The following is a 16370-nucleotide window of genomic DNA, read 5'->3' as shown; positions in this document are numbered from 1 at the left end:
AGCCTTCTTCCTCCGCCCAGCTGCCACAGTGACTACTGTTAAGTCTGTGAGTAAAATATTAATTTTAATTGTAATTTCGATATTATTATATGTTCAAGTATGCCCATGCATTACTTATATGTATATATCTATGTAGTTAAACTCTAGGCACGTTTTATGTTGCATTCACAACTGTTAAAGTGCCATGGATAGGACGGGTAGACACGGCTTGAGATCTTAGCTGGGACTCGATCCTTCAGGGTAGACACGGCTTGAGTTCTTCGCTGGGACCCCGATTTGGTTATTTAAGTGGAAGTCCGAGCTAAGTTCTTCGCTGGCACAGATTGGATTAAGAGAGCTGTATAGGGGATCAGCTCCCATATATGTATTATTTGACATTACTGGGTGTGTGAGTGCTCAAAATTACTTTTTTATTGTTATGATGTGAAAATATTGCCGATGTTGCATTTCACTCTACAGGGTGCATTAGCTTTAGATAGTTATAGAGATTATGGTTGAAATTGATATTTTACTCTCTGAGTCGAACGCTCACTCCTATTCAATATTTTTCCAGGCTACAGGAGGATATTTGTTGTGGTTAACCTGCTTTTCTCCCTCGCAAGTCGTCTATTCATGTTTGTGTAATTCTATTAACTTCTAGAATTTCCGCATGTGTTAGAAATATTTATTTGTTTTGGGACTGTAATATAATTGTCATGTTGGGCCTATAAACTTATTATTATATGCATGTTTGTTGGACTGGATGAGGGAGCTAAGCTCCCATTTATTTTTATGTTGTTATGAGTATGTGGAGGGTGAGCTGAGCTCCCCAATTGATTATATATCATGTTTACAGGTTGGGTGAGTCAAAAACTCTCCATTGAAAGGTCCACTTTATGGCCGGACTCCGTCCGGTTGAATTCTTGAAATTGGGCCCAAATGGGCCTTAGAGTTGGGTTAAGGAATAGTTAGGCTTACTACGAGTCTCGGGGGCTTTAGGCTGGCCCAGGTTCTAGTGCCGGTCCAGCCCATAGGTTGGGTCGTGACAGTTGTGGTGACAAAATAAGGTAGTAGGATGGTGGTGATCGGATGGTGATGGTGGTAGAGATAGTAGTGGCTAAGCAGTGATAGTGATTATCAAGTAATAATAGTGGTGATAATAATAGTGGTAACGGGATGGTGGTGGTGGTGGTGGTAATAGTGGTGACAAGGTAGAAATAGTGATGATAGTAACATTAATTGTCAAGAAATGGTAGTGCTCATAATAAATAAAAAAATAAATAATCATGATCATATTTATTTTTATATATAATATTTATTGCATTATTTTAAATATAATAATTATATAATATAATTATTATTTTATTATATTAATTTTTTATGTTATTAAACAATGTAATTAAATATATAAACAAAAGAGTTTTATTTTTTAATTTTCGAGTCCATCTGTCTTCATTTTACTCAGAGACGTACGCACATATATTGTTTTATTTTTTTCCTAATTATTCAACCTGGTCATGATTATGAGGTAAATTTTAATAATTATCCCTCAACTTATATAGTTGTAACACTACGGTCCTTAAACTTTAAAACGGTCCTTAAACTTATGATAGTTTATGAATACTTGCCAAACAAAAGCTTGGACTCCTTTATTTTTGGTAAATCTTGTGTATATCTTACTCTATTTCCTGGCATTGTATACCACTAATTCTCTGATTGTATCCGTCTAGCTTGGCACTGATTCAAAAGGAAATTTTTTTTACAGCTGAAACAAGAAGGTTGGTTTTAGATTGGCCAAAATGCTTTGATATTATTGTCGGGATTGCTCGTGAAATCTTATATATTTACCAAGACTCCATGTTGAGAATTATACATAGAGACTTGAAAACTAGCAATATTCTATTAGATGAAGAAATGAATCCAAAAATTTTAGATTTTGGCCTAGCAAGAATCTTCAAAAGCAATCAAATTCAAGAAGAGACAAAGAGAATAGCTGGAACATTGTAAGTATTCCTATACAACCAACAAATAGCCATAGATCATTAGCATAAGAAATCTTTCTTGTATCAAATAACTGTGAATAAGCATTATATATGACTCTATATATTTTTTCTCATATGCAGTGGGTACATGCCTCCAGAATATGCAGTGTTCAGAAAATTTTCAATAAAATCTGATATCTTTAGTTTTGGAATCATACTATTAGAGATCATTACAGGCAAAAAGAATAATAGCTTTTGTCAAGAGGATTCTTACCTAAGCATGACAAGAGAAGTAAGTTGAAAGAAGTTCGAATTTATTTTAACAATCACTAAATTTTGCATTGATTTCCTATATGGTATAACACTGTAATTTGTGTCAATTGATTTCCAAAATATTATAACTTATGTTAGATGATTCTTCTCACGTGTGCTGATATTATGAATACATAGGTATGGCATTTATGGAGAGAAGGGAGAGCCTTGGAGGTTGTTGATTCATCATTGAAGGATTCTGGTCCTCCTGATGAAGTGTTGAGATGCATTCAGATAGGGCTCTTATGTGTGCAAGAAGATGTATTAGACAGACCAACAATGTCAGCAGTTGTTTTAATGTTGAATAGTGAAACTACTCTTCCTACTCCAAAACAGCCTGCATTCATTCTTAGAAAGTCCAATAACAATTCTAATCCATCAGCAAAAATGGATGGATTTTGTTCTGTGGATGAAGAAACAATTACTGAGGTTGTATGTCGCTGAATACATTATCTTTCATTGATTGTACATAAATTTTAGTAAGGATGTATAATATGCTTTTTATCTCAAGAAGAAACAAAAACATGTTGTGGAACCTTAATATTCATTAAAATAATGAGCAATATAGCATTGAGATTATGGGGTAGCTTATTTCATCTTGAGTTTTATTTCATATTTTTTTAAGCTAAGGTTAAATTTGGTAGAGTGTAATATAATGCAATATAATCAGTTATGTAATACAATTAAAGTTATACTATAATATAATTGTCATTATATTCCTATATTAAGTTTCAAAATAAAAATATAAGTAATGTAATATAATGATAATTTTAATTTTAATATTTAATTATCGTGTTAATGATAAGGGATAATGATTTCAGTGATTGGTAATCGAGTGATAACGATAGCTAAGTACTGGTGGCCACAGCAGTGATTAGACGGTTGTGGTGACAAAATAAAGTAGTAGGATGGTGGTGACCGGATGGTGATGGTGGTAGAGATAGTAGTGGCTAAGTAGTGATAGTGATTATCAAGTAATAATAGTAGTGATAATAATAGTGGTAACAAGATGGTGGTGGTGGTGGTGGTAATAATGGTGACAAGGTAGAAATAGTGATGATAGTAACATTAATTGTTGAGAAATGGTAGTGCTCATAATAAATAAATAAAAAATCATTATTATATATAATATTTATTGTATTATTTAAAATATAATTAATTATATTATATAATTATTATTTATTATATTAATTTTTTATGTTATTAAATAATGTAATTAAATATATAAACAAAAGAGTTTTATTTTTTAATTTTCGAGTCCATCTGTCTTCATTTTACTTAGAAACGTACACACATATATTGTTTTATTTTTTTCCTAATTATTCAACCTGGTTATAATTATGGGGTAAATTTCAATAACTATCCATGAGCTTATATAGTTGTAACACTATAGTCTTTAAACTTTAAAACGTAATATAAAACTCCCTAAACTTTTAAATTTTACACAGTAAAATCTCTCTAACTTTTAATTACTTATTTTTCAGTTGAAAACTGATGTGAATAGCTCCTGCATGGCTCTTAGTCAACATTTTTCGCTCCTCTCTTATTTAAATTATAAAATTATTCTCTCTGCACCTGAAAAATCATTCTGTTTACAGTGAGAAAAGTGATTCAATTTACACATAACTTGGTAGAGAAAAAAAGAAATATTGACTAAGTTCTGCTCTAGAACTGTTCAGGTCAGTGTCTAACTAAAAAACCGACAATTAGAGGTTAGAGAGATTTTATTGTGTAAAATTTGAAAGTTGAAGGGGTTTTATGTTATATTTTTAAGTTGAGACACTATAATATTATACTAGATAAGTTCACGGACGATTGTCAAAATTTATCCCATGCTTATGCTTGACCCGAAATGGCTTGTTCCACTACATGACAAAAGAAATTATTTGTACAGATATTGCTTACAGTGAATTTCATTGAAAGAATTTCTCCCACTAGCACTGTTTTTTTATTATTTTTGGTATTCAAAATCATGAGCCTGTGGAATAATAGTTTTCAGCAACTTAATCCCTAATTAGGGCTAAATTTAGTCCTGCTCATTCAATTATTAGTTAAATTTGGTTCTTATATTTATATTTAATTTATTTAAAATATTTTTAACAATATTTATAAAAGAAACTGTGAAAATATAAAAGGATATATATATATATATATATATATATATATATATATATATATATATATATATATTTTAAGAAGGAATATAAAAAATAAGATGCCAATAAAATATATTTTAAAAAAAAATTATTATAAGATAAAAATATTAAAATTTGAACTTAGAATAAAATATTGTTTATTTCATCAAAATTAAATTAATGTAACATAACAAAATTGGAATCACCTATTTCATGATAAAGAATATTTGAGCTTAAATGTCTCAATATTTATCATACAAAAAGGATATGTTATAAGGAACTTGTTGTAATTAATTATCTCTTTAGTTTTATTTTTTTTTTTAATGCCAATGAGAAGGTCCTTCAAAATTGCATAAATTGAGTTGTTTATTTGGCTAGCCAATACGATAACATTTTTCAATAGAAAAAAGTTAAACCTAAGAAAAAGAAAATAAATTATTGATAATCAAATGTGTTGTCTGACATTAGTTTTCATTTTTCTGATTTTAAATGTCAATATATATATATATATATTCATTGGAGTCTCAAATTAAGTGCTTTTTTAGCATTGCTATTAGAACTCATATTGAGAAAATTACTTTTTAAATATACTACTTAAAGACTATTAAAAAATAATTTAAAATTAAATTTGATAAATTTTAGTTATAAGAATACTAAAATAATAAAATAGCTTTTTCTAAATTATTTTTTTAATAGCATTTAAAATAATGCTTTTATTAAAAAAAATATGCACTAATATACCCTGTTCAGATTTTTCCAGTACTGAATTATATAATTTACGTAGGCCAATCTAGTGGGGTGCTTTTTCTTTCTTTCCTTTTCTTTATCAAAAGGTAAGGATACAATCACAATCAAATTATACCCTTATACAAGCTTTTTATTTACAACTTGTATAATTAAAGAGTTGCAAGGATCATATATAATGGGTGAAATTTAAGCATAGGTGAAAAATGCATGCAAAATTTGAACGAGGTGGCAATTACTAATACCATATTCGTCCATTATAATTCAACCACTTCACTTACAGAGTCCTGAAGCTTTCATCTTTAAAGCCTTGAAGCATATTTTTTTTCCACTATGTAATAGAAGGAAATGAGATCAGATAGTTGCCCAATCAACATTGCCCCATTATAATCCTTGCAACTCTCTCCCCCTCCTCATTCATCTTCAATTTTTCCCTGTATGCGAAAGCAATTCTCACTGCTTCCATTTGCTGCAGCCTGTTCTCTTACTGCAAACTCAGTGCAGTGTTTGCGAAATCCATTTAAAACATTAAGCAAATTTAACCATTTTCGGTATATATTGGTTAGTAGACTAGCCTCCAAAAATTCTGCTCCAGTCTCCAGCTTTGTTTCTTGGCCCAAAACGATAGTCCTTCCTGAGTTGTACATGTTTCTTGTAATTGAGAAACTTCTGACAATGGGTTTTCATTTTGTCTCCAATTATTTATTGACAGGTAAATAAAATCAACAAAGCATTTCATATTCAAGGAACAAACCGTTATCTATCCATTAAAATAAGAAAAAAGAACTTGGTATATGAAATGACTTCTTACCTCTATAGACAGGTCAAAAACTGAAGCAGCTACCTCCCATAATTGTCAAAAACTGAAGCAGCTACCTCCCATAATTAAGGGTATAAGAGAATTGAAGAGAAAAAAAAAAAAGGGAAAGGGGAATAGTAAGTTGAAGAAGGAAGGGCTTTTAGGTGGAACTATAACTAATAGAATTTTTATTTTCTTATTCTCTTTATATAAAGATCCACTTGGCAAATAATGAATTTCCACTTGTCAATGTTGTGTTAAATTATTTTAAAACTCAACTTTGTAATATTTATATAGATTAATACTTTTTTATAAAAAAAAATAATTTTTTAATACTAAATTTAAGAATAAAAGTGTTCGTAATGATAAAATTTAAAGATAAATTAATAATTTATATTGGTTAAGACTACTTATTCACTCTATCGACAACATTTTTTCAAAATTTGGGTCATGGTTGATCTCATGAGTATAATTAATTGTTCAAATTGAATTTTTTTTCCCAAATTTTTGAGTCACGGTTTATACAACAAAAAGCATTGGGGTTCAAGACATAAACATTAACTTGCAAAGGTCCAGACAATGAGGTAATTTTGTTTGTAAAACATTTTCTCAATTGTACATTTATGTCAACAAATCCACTCCCAAGTCCCAACCTCAGAAGAATTCTCAGCCCAAAATAATAATAAAAAAAAAAACTCAGAAATCTCAACTAGAATTATGAGATTAATTGAATGTATTATAACCAAAATCCACATTCAATCAAGAAGACCATAGAAACGTTATGGAATTTCACAAATTGTTTCTTCAATCTTTTCTTCTTCTTCTTGTAATCCTGCACTTCACAGTTTCTTCTTCCAAAGACACCATAACCATAAACCAAATCATTCAAGATGGTAACCTTCTGATCTCTAGAGAAAATAATTTTGCATTAGGATTCTTTAGTCCGGGAAGTTCCAGGTATAGATATCTTGGAATCTGGTACCATAAAGTCCGAGAGCAAACTGTGGTGTGGGTAGCAAATGGGAATGATCCAATCACTGGTACCTCAGGAGTTCTATCAATGGACCTCTATGGAAATCTCATTCTCTATAGCAACCATGACCAGAAAGTTCCAGTATGGTCTACAAATGTGTCAGTGGATGTTACTGATACTTGTGTAGCTCAGCTCTTGGATACAGGAAATTTGATTTTGGTTCACGACACAAGTAAAAGAGTTGTGTGGCAGAGCTTTGATCATCTTACAGATACTGTGCTACCAGGAATGAAACTTGGGTTCAACCGAAGGACAGGCATGCAACACATCATGAAATCATGGAGATCAGCAGATGACCCTGGAACTGGAAACTTCTCGTTTCAGATCAACCCCAAAGGATCCCCTCAGGCCTTTCTTTTCGTGGGTACAGAATACATTTGGCGAGGCTTTACTTGGCCCTTGAAAAGATATGCAAATGCATCTAATGTCAGTTTTGTCAACAATGATGATGAGATATACCTGGCCTACTATATTTCTGATGCTTCTCTTATCGCAAGAGTAAAGTTGTACAATTCAGGACTTCTTAAGAAACTAATATGGCATGAAAAAGATGGCAAATGGAAGGAATTTTGGTCGGCACCTATGTCTCTGTGTGATCCTTATGGGTATTGTGGCACCTATGGAATTTGTAATCCTCATGACCATGGTCTTGTATTTGAATGCGATTGTTTGCCAGGGTATGAACCCAGGTTCCCGAGGGACTGGAATATTCTGAAAGATGCATCAGGTGGGTGTGTCAGGAAGCGGCTAGAGTCTACCTCAGTATGTGGACATGGAGAAGGATTTGTGGAAGTGGCACATGTTAAAGTACCTGATACTTCTGCAGCAGTTTGGGTGAGCATGAACATGAGTCCGAAAGACTGTGAAGAGGAATGCAGGAGGAATTGTTCATGCTCTGCATATGCAAGCATAGAAATTGCCAGGAAAGGGACTGGTTGTTTGACATGGTATGGCGAATTGATGGACACTGTAAATAATAAGGAAGAAGGATATGATATTCATGTTCGTGTTGATGCAGTTGAATTAGGTAATGTATGCTTTCCAGTAACAAATTTTGAACAACACCAATTTGTGTTATCAGGTGACAAATTGGCTAAAGAGCCCTGCGTGAATTGTCCGTGCTTATTTTCTTTCATTATGCCTTGCCTTTTAACTGCTTCTCTTTCCACTTTGTTGGAATAATTTTAATTTCTTTTCCCTACTGATACAGCTGAAATGGCCCAAAAATCAAATAATTTTCTTAAAAGGAAAGATATGCTGGCCATATTAGTAGTATCAGGTGTTTCAGCCTGGCTTGTCATTATCATATTGGCATATTTGTGGCTGAAGAAGAGGAAGAGGGGTAAGAAGCTAGATTTTGTATGATGTTCTCTAGGTATATTTATACTGCTGATATGAGTAAGCATTGTGGTTTCAATCTTTTTGATGACAGTGAGGAGCAAATGGAACAAAAGATGGCTTGATACAAATAGCAAAGCATACTACAAGGGTACGTTGGTGGAAAATGAAGTTGAAGGAAGCACCAGTCATCCAGACATTGCATTTTTCAATCTCAGAACAATACTTGCTGCGACTAACAATTTCTCTCCAGATAACAAACTAGGACAAGGTGGTTTTGGTGTGGTTTATAAGGTAAATGCATATAGTTTCTGTAAAAATGTCTCAAAATTTTGTACATGTGCTTTTCTTAGTCTCAATCCGCCATTGTGAGATTTAAAATGTCTAAATGTGATTGCAGGGTAAATTGTCTAATGGAAAGGAGGTCGCCGTGAAAAGACTATCTAATAATTCAGCACAAGGAACAGAAGAATTTAAAAATGAAGTTATGTTGACTGCAAAACTTCAGCACAAGAACCTGGTGAAACTCGTAGGATGTTGCATTCAGGGAGAGGAACCTATCCTAGTTTATGAATACTTGCCAAACAAAAGCTTGGACTCCTTTATTTTTGGTAAATCTTGTGTATATCCTACTCTATTTCCTAGCATTGTATTCAACTCGTTGTCTAATTGTATCTGTTAATAATAAATTGGCATTGATTTAAATGGAAATTTTTTTATAGATGAAACAAGAAGGTTGGTTTTAGATTGGCAAAAACGCTTTGATATTATCGTTGGGATTGCTCGTGGACTCTTATATATTCACCAAGACTCCAGGTTGGGAATTATCCATAGAGATCTAAAAACTAGCAACATTCTATTGGATGAAGAAATGAACCCAAAAATTTCAGATTTTGGCCTGGCTAGAATCTTCAAAAGCAACCAAATTCAAGAAAAGACAAACAGAATAGCTGGAACATTGTAAGTATTCCGACACAACTAACAGCAAGCCATAGAATTATTGATATAAGAAATCTTTCTTGTATCAAATAACTGTGAATAAGGATTATATATGACCATTGTTGTTTTTTTTTTTTTCATATATAGTGGATATATGCCTCCAGAATATGCAGTGTTTGGAAAGTTTTCAACAAAATCTGATGTCTTTAGCTTTGGAATCATATTATTAGAGATCATTACAGGGAAGAAGAATAATAGCTTTTGTCAAGAGGATTCTTACCTAAGCATGACTGGGGAAGTAAGTTAAAAGATGTTGGAATTTACTTTAACCATCACTGAATTTTGCATTGATTTACTATATGGTACAAGACTGAAATTTGTCACAATTGATTTCCAAACTATTACAATTTATGTTTGATAATTCTTCTCATGTATGCTGACGTTATGAATGCATAGATATGGCATTTATGGAGAGAAGGGAGAGCCTTGGAGATAGTTGATTCATCAATGAAGGAGACTTCTTCTCCTGATGAAGTACTTAGATGCATCCAGATAGGGCTCTTATGTGTGCAAGAAGATGTATTGGACAGACCAACAATGTCGGCAGTCGTTTTAATGTTAAATAGTGAAACTACTCTTCCTACTCCTAAACAGCCTGCATTCGTTCTTAGAAAGTCTAATAACAATTCTAATCGATCAGCAAAAAAAGATAGATTTTGTTCTGTGGATGAGGAAACAATTACAGAGGTTGTATGTCGCTAAATACACTATAAAGTTTTAGTATAGGGATGTATAATATGCTATTTATCCAAGAAAAAGCAAAAATATGTTGGGGAACCTTAATGTTCAGCAAAACAATGAGTAAATAGCATTGAGATTATGGGGTTAGCTTATTTTATCTTGTCCAGTCTTATTTCATTTTTTCATTCTGTTAAAGCATGCCTTGAATTGATACAAGAGGATTCACATTAATGGCAAAATCTTGCCATGGCCCAAAATGAATCTTCCACAATTTTGGAAAAGAAATTCAATCTTGAATGAATCTTTCTTATCCTTCACCAAGATTTGATGTATCTTGCCTTTAATTAAGAATGTGGGGCCAAATATTACTCAACTCCAAGCACACTTCATGGCTATAAATAGCTACCATTCCAATGGGAGGCAACACAAGCAACGAAGTGGGAATTGGAGAGAAAAGCTAGTGATAGAGAAAGAGGTATTGAAGTTGTGAAAGAAAACTTATTGAAGAAAAAGACATCTAGTGTCAGCAATAGCCTAATATCTCAAGGAAATGGAGAGTAAAGTGCCTTTGCACTTTATTTGGACCCAAGTTTATGGAGGCAGGATAAGTGTTTTGTTTTGTTGTTTTTTTTTTTTTTTTTTATTTTAACGTAATTAAGACATATGAACTTAATTGAGAGAAAGGTTTTGTATATAAATTTTTTTTTATATAGAAAAATTTTTACTTAGACCGAGTCTATCATGAACTCAATACACAAACATTTAGATTTATATTTTAAATAAGTAAGTACATCTTATGTCTTTAATTTATGATAGATCGAGTTTAATAAGAAAATCCTTTTATGGAAAAGGTAAAGTTTTAAAAATTTTTAAAACTTTCATAACCTTCAATTTTTCAATTCACCAAATTAGAATGTTAGGGAGGCTTTTATAAATTAAATATTAGTCATTAACAATTATTACCTTCTTGTTCTTTTAATCCAAACAACATAAAATTAGTAAATCATCGCATAACTTACCTTCCTCTCAACCAACAACATGATATTAAAAAACTTGCCTTACTTTGCTTTGCCTTGCCTAGTTGTGGATGTTTGGTTTACTTGAAAATGTTAGAGTTGCCACTGGCAATTTAGACATGTGAAAATTTATTCTAGATTATCAACCTTCTTTTCTGGTAAGAATTGATTTTAGATATCATATATGCATCAGCAATCCACACATGTTCCTAAGCACTAAATACATCTATAGACTGTTCATATACAAGATACATGAAATAGGCACTTCACATAACTCTCATATTAATTCAAAACCTCATCTTCCTTCACTTTTCAATTTATTGATCTATCCTCCGTTGATTATTTGTACAGGAAGTGCCGTCCGTTATGTTTACCTTTTGATGGGTATATCGTGTTTCAAGGACTGCAGTCCATGTATTCGATTAAATGTCACAATGAGTGGGGATGCTGATGTTGATCTGTTATAGAAAGAAAACAATAAACAAAAACTATCGTCAACTCTCGTCATTAAACCTCCTACGCCTGCATCAACAAAATTTCCAAACTTTCTTCCAAGTTAGTGCATTTGGTCCAATGGGCACAGGAAAGTTTCTTCATATTCCCATCTCAAAAGTAGTCTGCGGTCTATTGCCGTTCCCTGGACAAAATTTGACAAAATGCAAAATCATTGTTTCTTTCTATTTTTTCACGACAGGCCATTGGTGAAGAATTTAGTTGTCAACAAAATCACTGTTTACTTGTCAGAAGTCTTAGCCAGCTGAGGGCTCCGTTGAAAATATGACCAAATCCAAAAGAAGGTTCACTTCGGTGAAGACTAGAGAACCAGTATGGATTTTCAAACGTTTTTACTGAAATCTTTTCTTCTAATCATCCATGTCACACTTTCTTCCTCCAGCGACACCATAGCCATAAACCAAACTATTCAAGATGTCCACCTTCTTATCTCCAGAGAAAAGAATTTTGCATTAGGATTTTTTAGGCCTGGAAGTTCCAGGTATATCTTGGAATCTGGTACCACAAAGTCCGAGTGCAAAATGTGGTTTCGGTAGCAAATAGGAACCATCCAATAAGCGGCTATTCAGGAGTTCTCTTCATTAATCAACATGGCAATCTTATTCTCTATAGCAATAATAGCCAGATAGTTCCTGTATGGTCTACAAATGTCTCTGTGAAAGTTGCAAATACTTGTTTAGCTCAGCTCTTGGATTCAGGAAACTTGATTTGGGTTCAAGATAGAAGTAAAAGAATTGTGTGGCAAAGCTTTGATTATCCGACTGATGCTCTGCTTCCTGATATGAAAGTTAGGCTGAATCTGAAGACAGGATCACTTGCCCTTAACATCATGGAACTCAGCAGATGACCTTGGAAATGGCGACTACTCCCTTAAGCTCAATCCATCTGGATCACCACAATTCTATCTCTATAAAAACATTATATTAATCGACTGTATAACCAAAATCTACATTCAGTCAAGAAGATCATAGAAACATTATGTATTTTCACAAACTGTTTCTTCAATCTTTTCTTCTTCTTCTTATCCTGCACTTCATAGTTTCTTCTTCCAAAGATACCATAACCATAAACCAAGTCATTCAAGATGGTAACCTTATGATCTCTAGAGAAAATAACTTTGCATTGGGATTCTTTAGTCCCGGAAGTTCCAGATATAGATATCTTGCAATCTGGTACCATAAAGTCCAAGAGCAAACCGTGTTGTGGGTAGCAAATAGGAATGATCCAATCAATGGTACCACAGGAGTTCTATCAATGGACCACTATGGAAATCTCATTCTCTACAGAAACCATGACCGGAAAGTTTCGGTATGGTCTACAAATGTGTCAGTGGAGGTTACAGATACTTGTGTAGCTCAGCTCTTGGATACGGGAAATTTGATTTTGGTTCACAATAAAAGTAAAAGAGTTGTGTGGCAGAGCTTTGATCATCCTACAGATACTGTGCTACCTGGAATGAAACTTGGGTTCAACCGAAGGACAGGTATACAACACATCCCGATATCATGGAGATCAGCAGATGACCCTGGAACTGGAAACTTCTCATTTCGAATCAACCCAAAAGGATCACCGCAGGCCTTTCTTTACAGGGATACAGAATATATTTGGCGAGGCTATACTTGGCCATTGAAAAGTTATGCAGATACATCTAATGTCAGTTTTGTCAACAATGATGAAGAGATATACCTGGCCTACTATATTTCTGATCCTTCGGCTATCGTTAGAACAAAGTTGTACAATTCAGGACATGTTAAGAAATTAGCATGGCATGAAAAAGATGGCAAATGGAAGGAATTTTGGTCGCTACCTATGTCTCTGTGTTACAGATATGGATATTGTGGCACCTATGGAATTTGTGATCTTCAAGACCAAACTAGTCGAGAATTTGAATGTGATTGTTTACCAGGGTATGAACCGAAGTTCCCAAGGGACTGGAATATTCTGAAAGATGCATCAGGTGGTTGCGTCAGGAAGCGGCTAGAGTCTACCTCAGTATGTGGACAAGGAGAAGGATTTGTGAAAGTGGCACATGTTAAAATACCTGATACTTCTGCAGCAGTTTGGGTAAGCATGAACATGAGTCCGAAAGACTGTGAAAAGGAATGCAGGAGGAATTGTTCATGCTCTGCATATGCAAGCATAGAAATTGCCAGGCAAGGAACTGGTTGTTTGACATGGTGTGGCGAATTGATGGACACTGTACAAAATAAGAAGAAGGATATGATATTCATGTTCGTGTTGATGCAGTTGAGTTAGGTAACGTATACTTTCCGGTAACAAATTTTGAGCAACACCAATTTGTATTATCAGGTGACAAATTGGCTAAACAGCCCTGCATGAAATTGTCTATGCTTTTTTTCTATTATTATACCTTGCCTTTTAACTTATTTTCCCACCTTGTTGTAATAATGTTAACTTTTTTCCCCTGCTAATACAGCTGAAATGGCCCAAAAATCAAATGATTTTCTTAAAAGGAAAGATATGTTGGCCATTTTAGTAACATCAGGTTTTTCAGCTTGGCTTGTCATCGTCATATTGGCTTATTTGTGGCTTAAGAAGAAGAAGAAAAGGGGTAAGAAACAAGATTTTGTGTGATGTTCTCTGCCTTTTCTATGTATATTTATACTGCTGATATGAGTAAGCATTGTGGCTTCATCTTTTGGATGGCAGTGAGGAACAAATGGAACAAAAGATGGCTTGAAACAAATAGCAATTCATACTACAAGGAAACTTTGGTGGGAAATGAAGTTGAAGGTAGCATCAGTTATCCAGACATTGCATTTTTCAATCTCAGCACAATACTTGCTGCAACTAACAATTTCTCCCCAGATAACAAATTAGGACAAGGTGGTTTTGGTGTGGTTTATAAGGTAGATACATGTAGTTTCTGTGAAAATGTCTCAAAATTGTGTACATGTGCTTCTCTTAGTCTCTGTTGTTGTGATTGCAGGGTAAATTTTCTAATGGAAAGGAGGTCGCTGTGAAAAGACTATTGAATAATTCAGTGCAAGGAATGGAAGAATTTAAAAATGAAGTTATGTTGACTGCAAAACTTCAGCACAAGAATCTTGTGAAACTCATAGGATGTTGCATTCAGGGAGAAGAACCTATCCTAGTTTATGAATACTTACCAAACAAAAGCTTGGACTCCTTTATTTTTGGTAAATATTGTGTATATCTTCTAGCATTGTATTCCACTATCCTCTAATTGTCAGTTTCAGCAATACTATTGATGGACAGATATTTAATAATAACTTGGCACTGATTTAAATGGAAATTTTTTGATAGATGAGACAAGAAGGTTGGTTTTAGATTGGCAAAAACGCTTTGATATTATTGTTGGGATTGCCCTTGGACTCGTATATATTCACCAAGACTCCGGGTTGGGAATTATCCATAGAGACTTGAAAACTAGCAACATTCTATTGGACGAAGGAATGAACCCAAAAATTTCAGATTTTGGCCTCGCTAGAATCTTCAAAAGCAGCCAAATTCAGGAAAAGACCAACAGAATTGCTGGAACATTGTAAGTATGCCTACATACCCAGCAGCAAGACGGAGAATCATTGACATAAGAAATATTTCTTATATCCAGTAACTGTGAATGAGCATTATACATAACTATATATTTTTTTCCATATGCAGTGGATACATGCCTCCAGAATATGCAGTATTTGGAAAGTTTTCAACAAAATCTGATGTCTTTAGTTTTGGAATAATATTGTTAGAGATTATTACAGGGAAGAAGAGTAATAGCTTTTGCCAAGAGGATTCTTACCTAAGCATGACTGGGGAAGTAAGTTAAAAGATGTTGGAATTTATTTTAATCATCACTAAATTTTGAATTGATTTCCTATATGGTATAGCACTGAAATTTGTCACAATTGATTTCCAAACTATTACAATTTATGTTAGATAATTCTTCTCATGTATGCTAACGTTATGAATACATAGATATGGCATTTATGGAGAGAAGGGAGAGCCTTGGAGATAGTTGGTTCATCATTGAAGGAGTCTTGTTCTCCAAATGAAGTATTGAGATGCATCCAGATAGGGCTCTTATGTGTGCAGGAAAATGTATTGATCAGACCAACAATGTCAGCAGTTGTTTTAATGCTGAATGGTGAAACTACTCTTCCTACTTCAAAACAGCCTGCATTCATTTTTAGAAAGTCTAATAATATCTCTAACCCATCAGCAGAAAGAGATGGATTTTTATCTGTGGATGAGGAAACAATTACAGAGGTTGTATGTCGCTGAATACATTATCTTTCATTGATTATACATAAATTTTTAGTATAGGGATGTATAATATGCTCTTTACCTCGAGAATAAACAAAAATATGTTGTGGAACCTTAATATTCTGTAAAATAATCACCAATATAGCTTTGAGATTACGGGGTTAGCTTATTTTATCTTGTCCGGTCTTATTTCATTTTTTCATTCTGAGCTAAGTTCATCAGCAGCGGTAGTAAAAGGGGTTTTATTTTCTAATTTTTGGGTCCATCTATCTACATTATAGTCAGAGAAGCAGCATGCACATACTTTGACCCATCTCTTCAATATATATATATATATATATATTGTTTTTTCTTCCCTAATTATTCAATGTGTTCATGTTTATGCTTGATCGGAAATGGTTTGTTCCCACTGATCAAGTCATTTTTTATTTTCACAATCAATCACAAAGAGAAGAAATGTGAAATTTTGATTTTCAAAAGTCATTTTTGTTGAGGAATTTTCTTCTTCATTGAAAATATAAATCATTAGATCCCCAAAGAAAGTACAGTCATTGAAGATTTTAGAAACAATATGGATTCTCAGATGTTGTTTCTGCA

At 33.3% G+C, this 16370-nt stretch overlaps 2 protein-coding genes across 2 annotated transcripts; both read left to right on the top strand.

Annotated features, from left to right (window-relative positions):
- The first annotated feature begins 1836 nt into the window (after positions 1-1836).
- Positions 1837-2717, top strand: LOC110633873 (cysteine-rich receptor-like protein kinase 5). The gene is made up of 3 exons (XM_021782682.2): positions 1837-1982; positions 2103-2253; positions 2412-2717. Exons 1-3 carry the CDS (start codon positions 1837-1839, stop codon positions 2715-2717), a joined length of 603 nt encoding a protein of 200 aa, XP_021638374.2.
- A 4015-nt stretch (positions 2718-6732) lies between these two features.
- Positions 6733-15929, top strand: LOC110633876 (uncharacterized). Its single transcript, XM_058139049.1, is given in 16 exon segments — positions 6733-8020; positions 8237-8326; positions 8417-8522; positions 8824-8933; positions 9045-9282; positions 9409-9559; positions 9718-10011; positions 12013-12318; positions 12474-13737; positions 13740-13787; positions 13969-14103; positions 14202-14401; positions 14482-14692; positions 14820-15057; positions 15177-15327; positions 15486-15929. Coding segments are annotated over 16 exon segments (5136 nt in total). The 3' UTR covers positions 15792-15929.
- The last annotated feature ends 441 nt before the right edge of the window (positions 15930-16370 follow it).

This window comes from Hevea brasiliensis, chromosome 17 (genome assembly GCF_030052815.1).
Source record: "Hevea brasiliensis isolate MT/VB/25A 57/8 chromosome 17, ASM3005281v1, whole genome shotgun sequence".
Lineage (NCBI taxonomy): Eukaryota > Viridiplantae > Streptophyta > Magnoliopsida > Malpighiales > Euphorbiaceae > Hevea > Hevea brasiliensis.
This window is presented reverse-complemented; position numbering and strand designations above follow the sequence as displayed.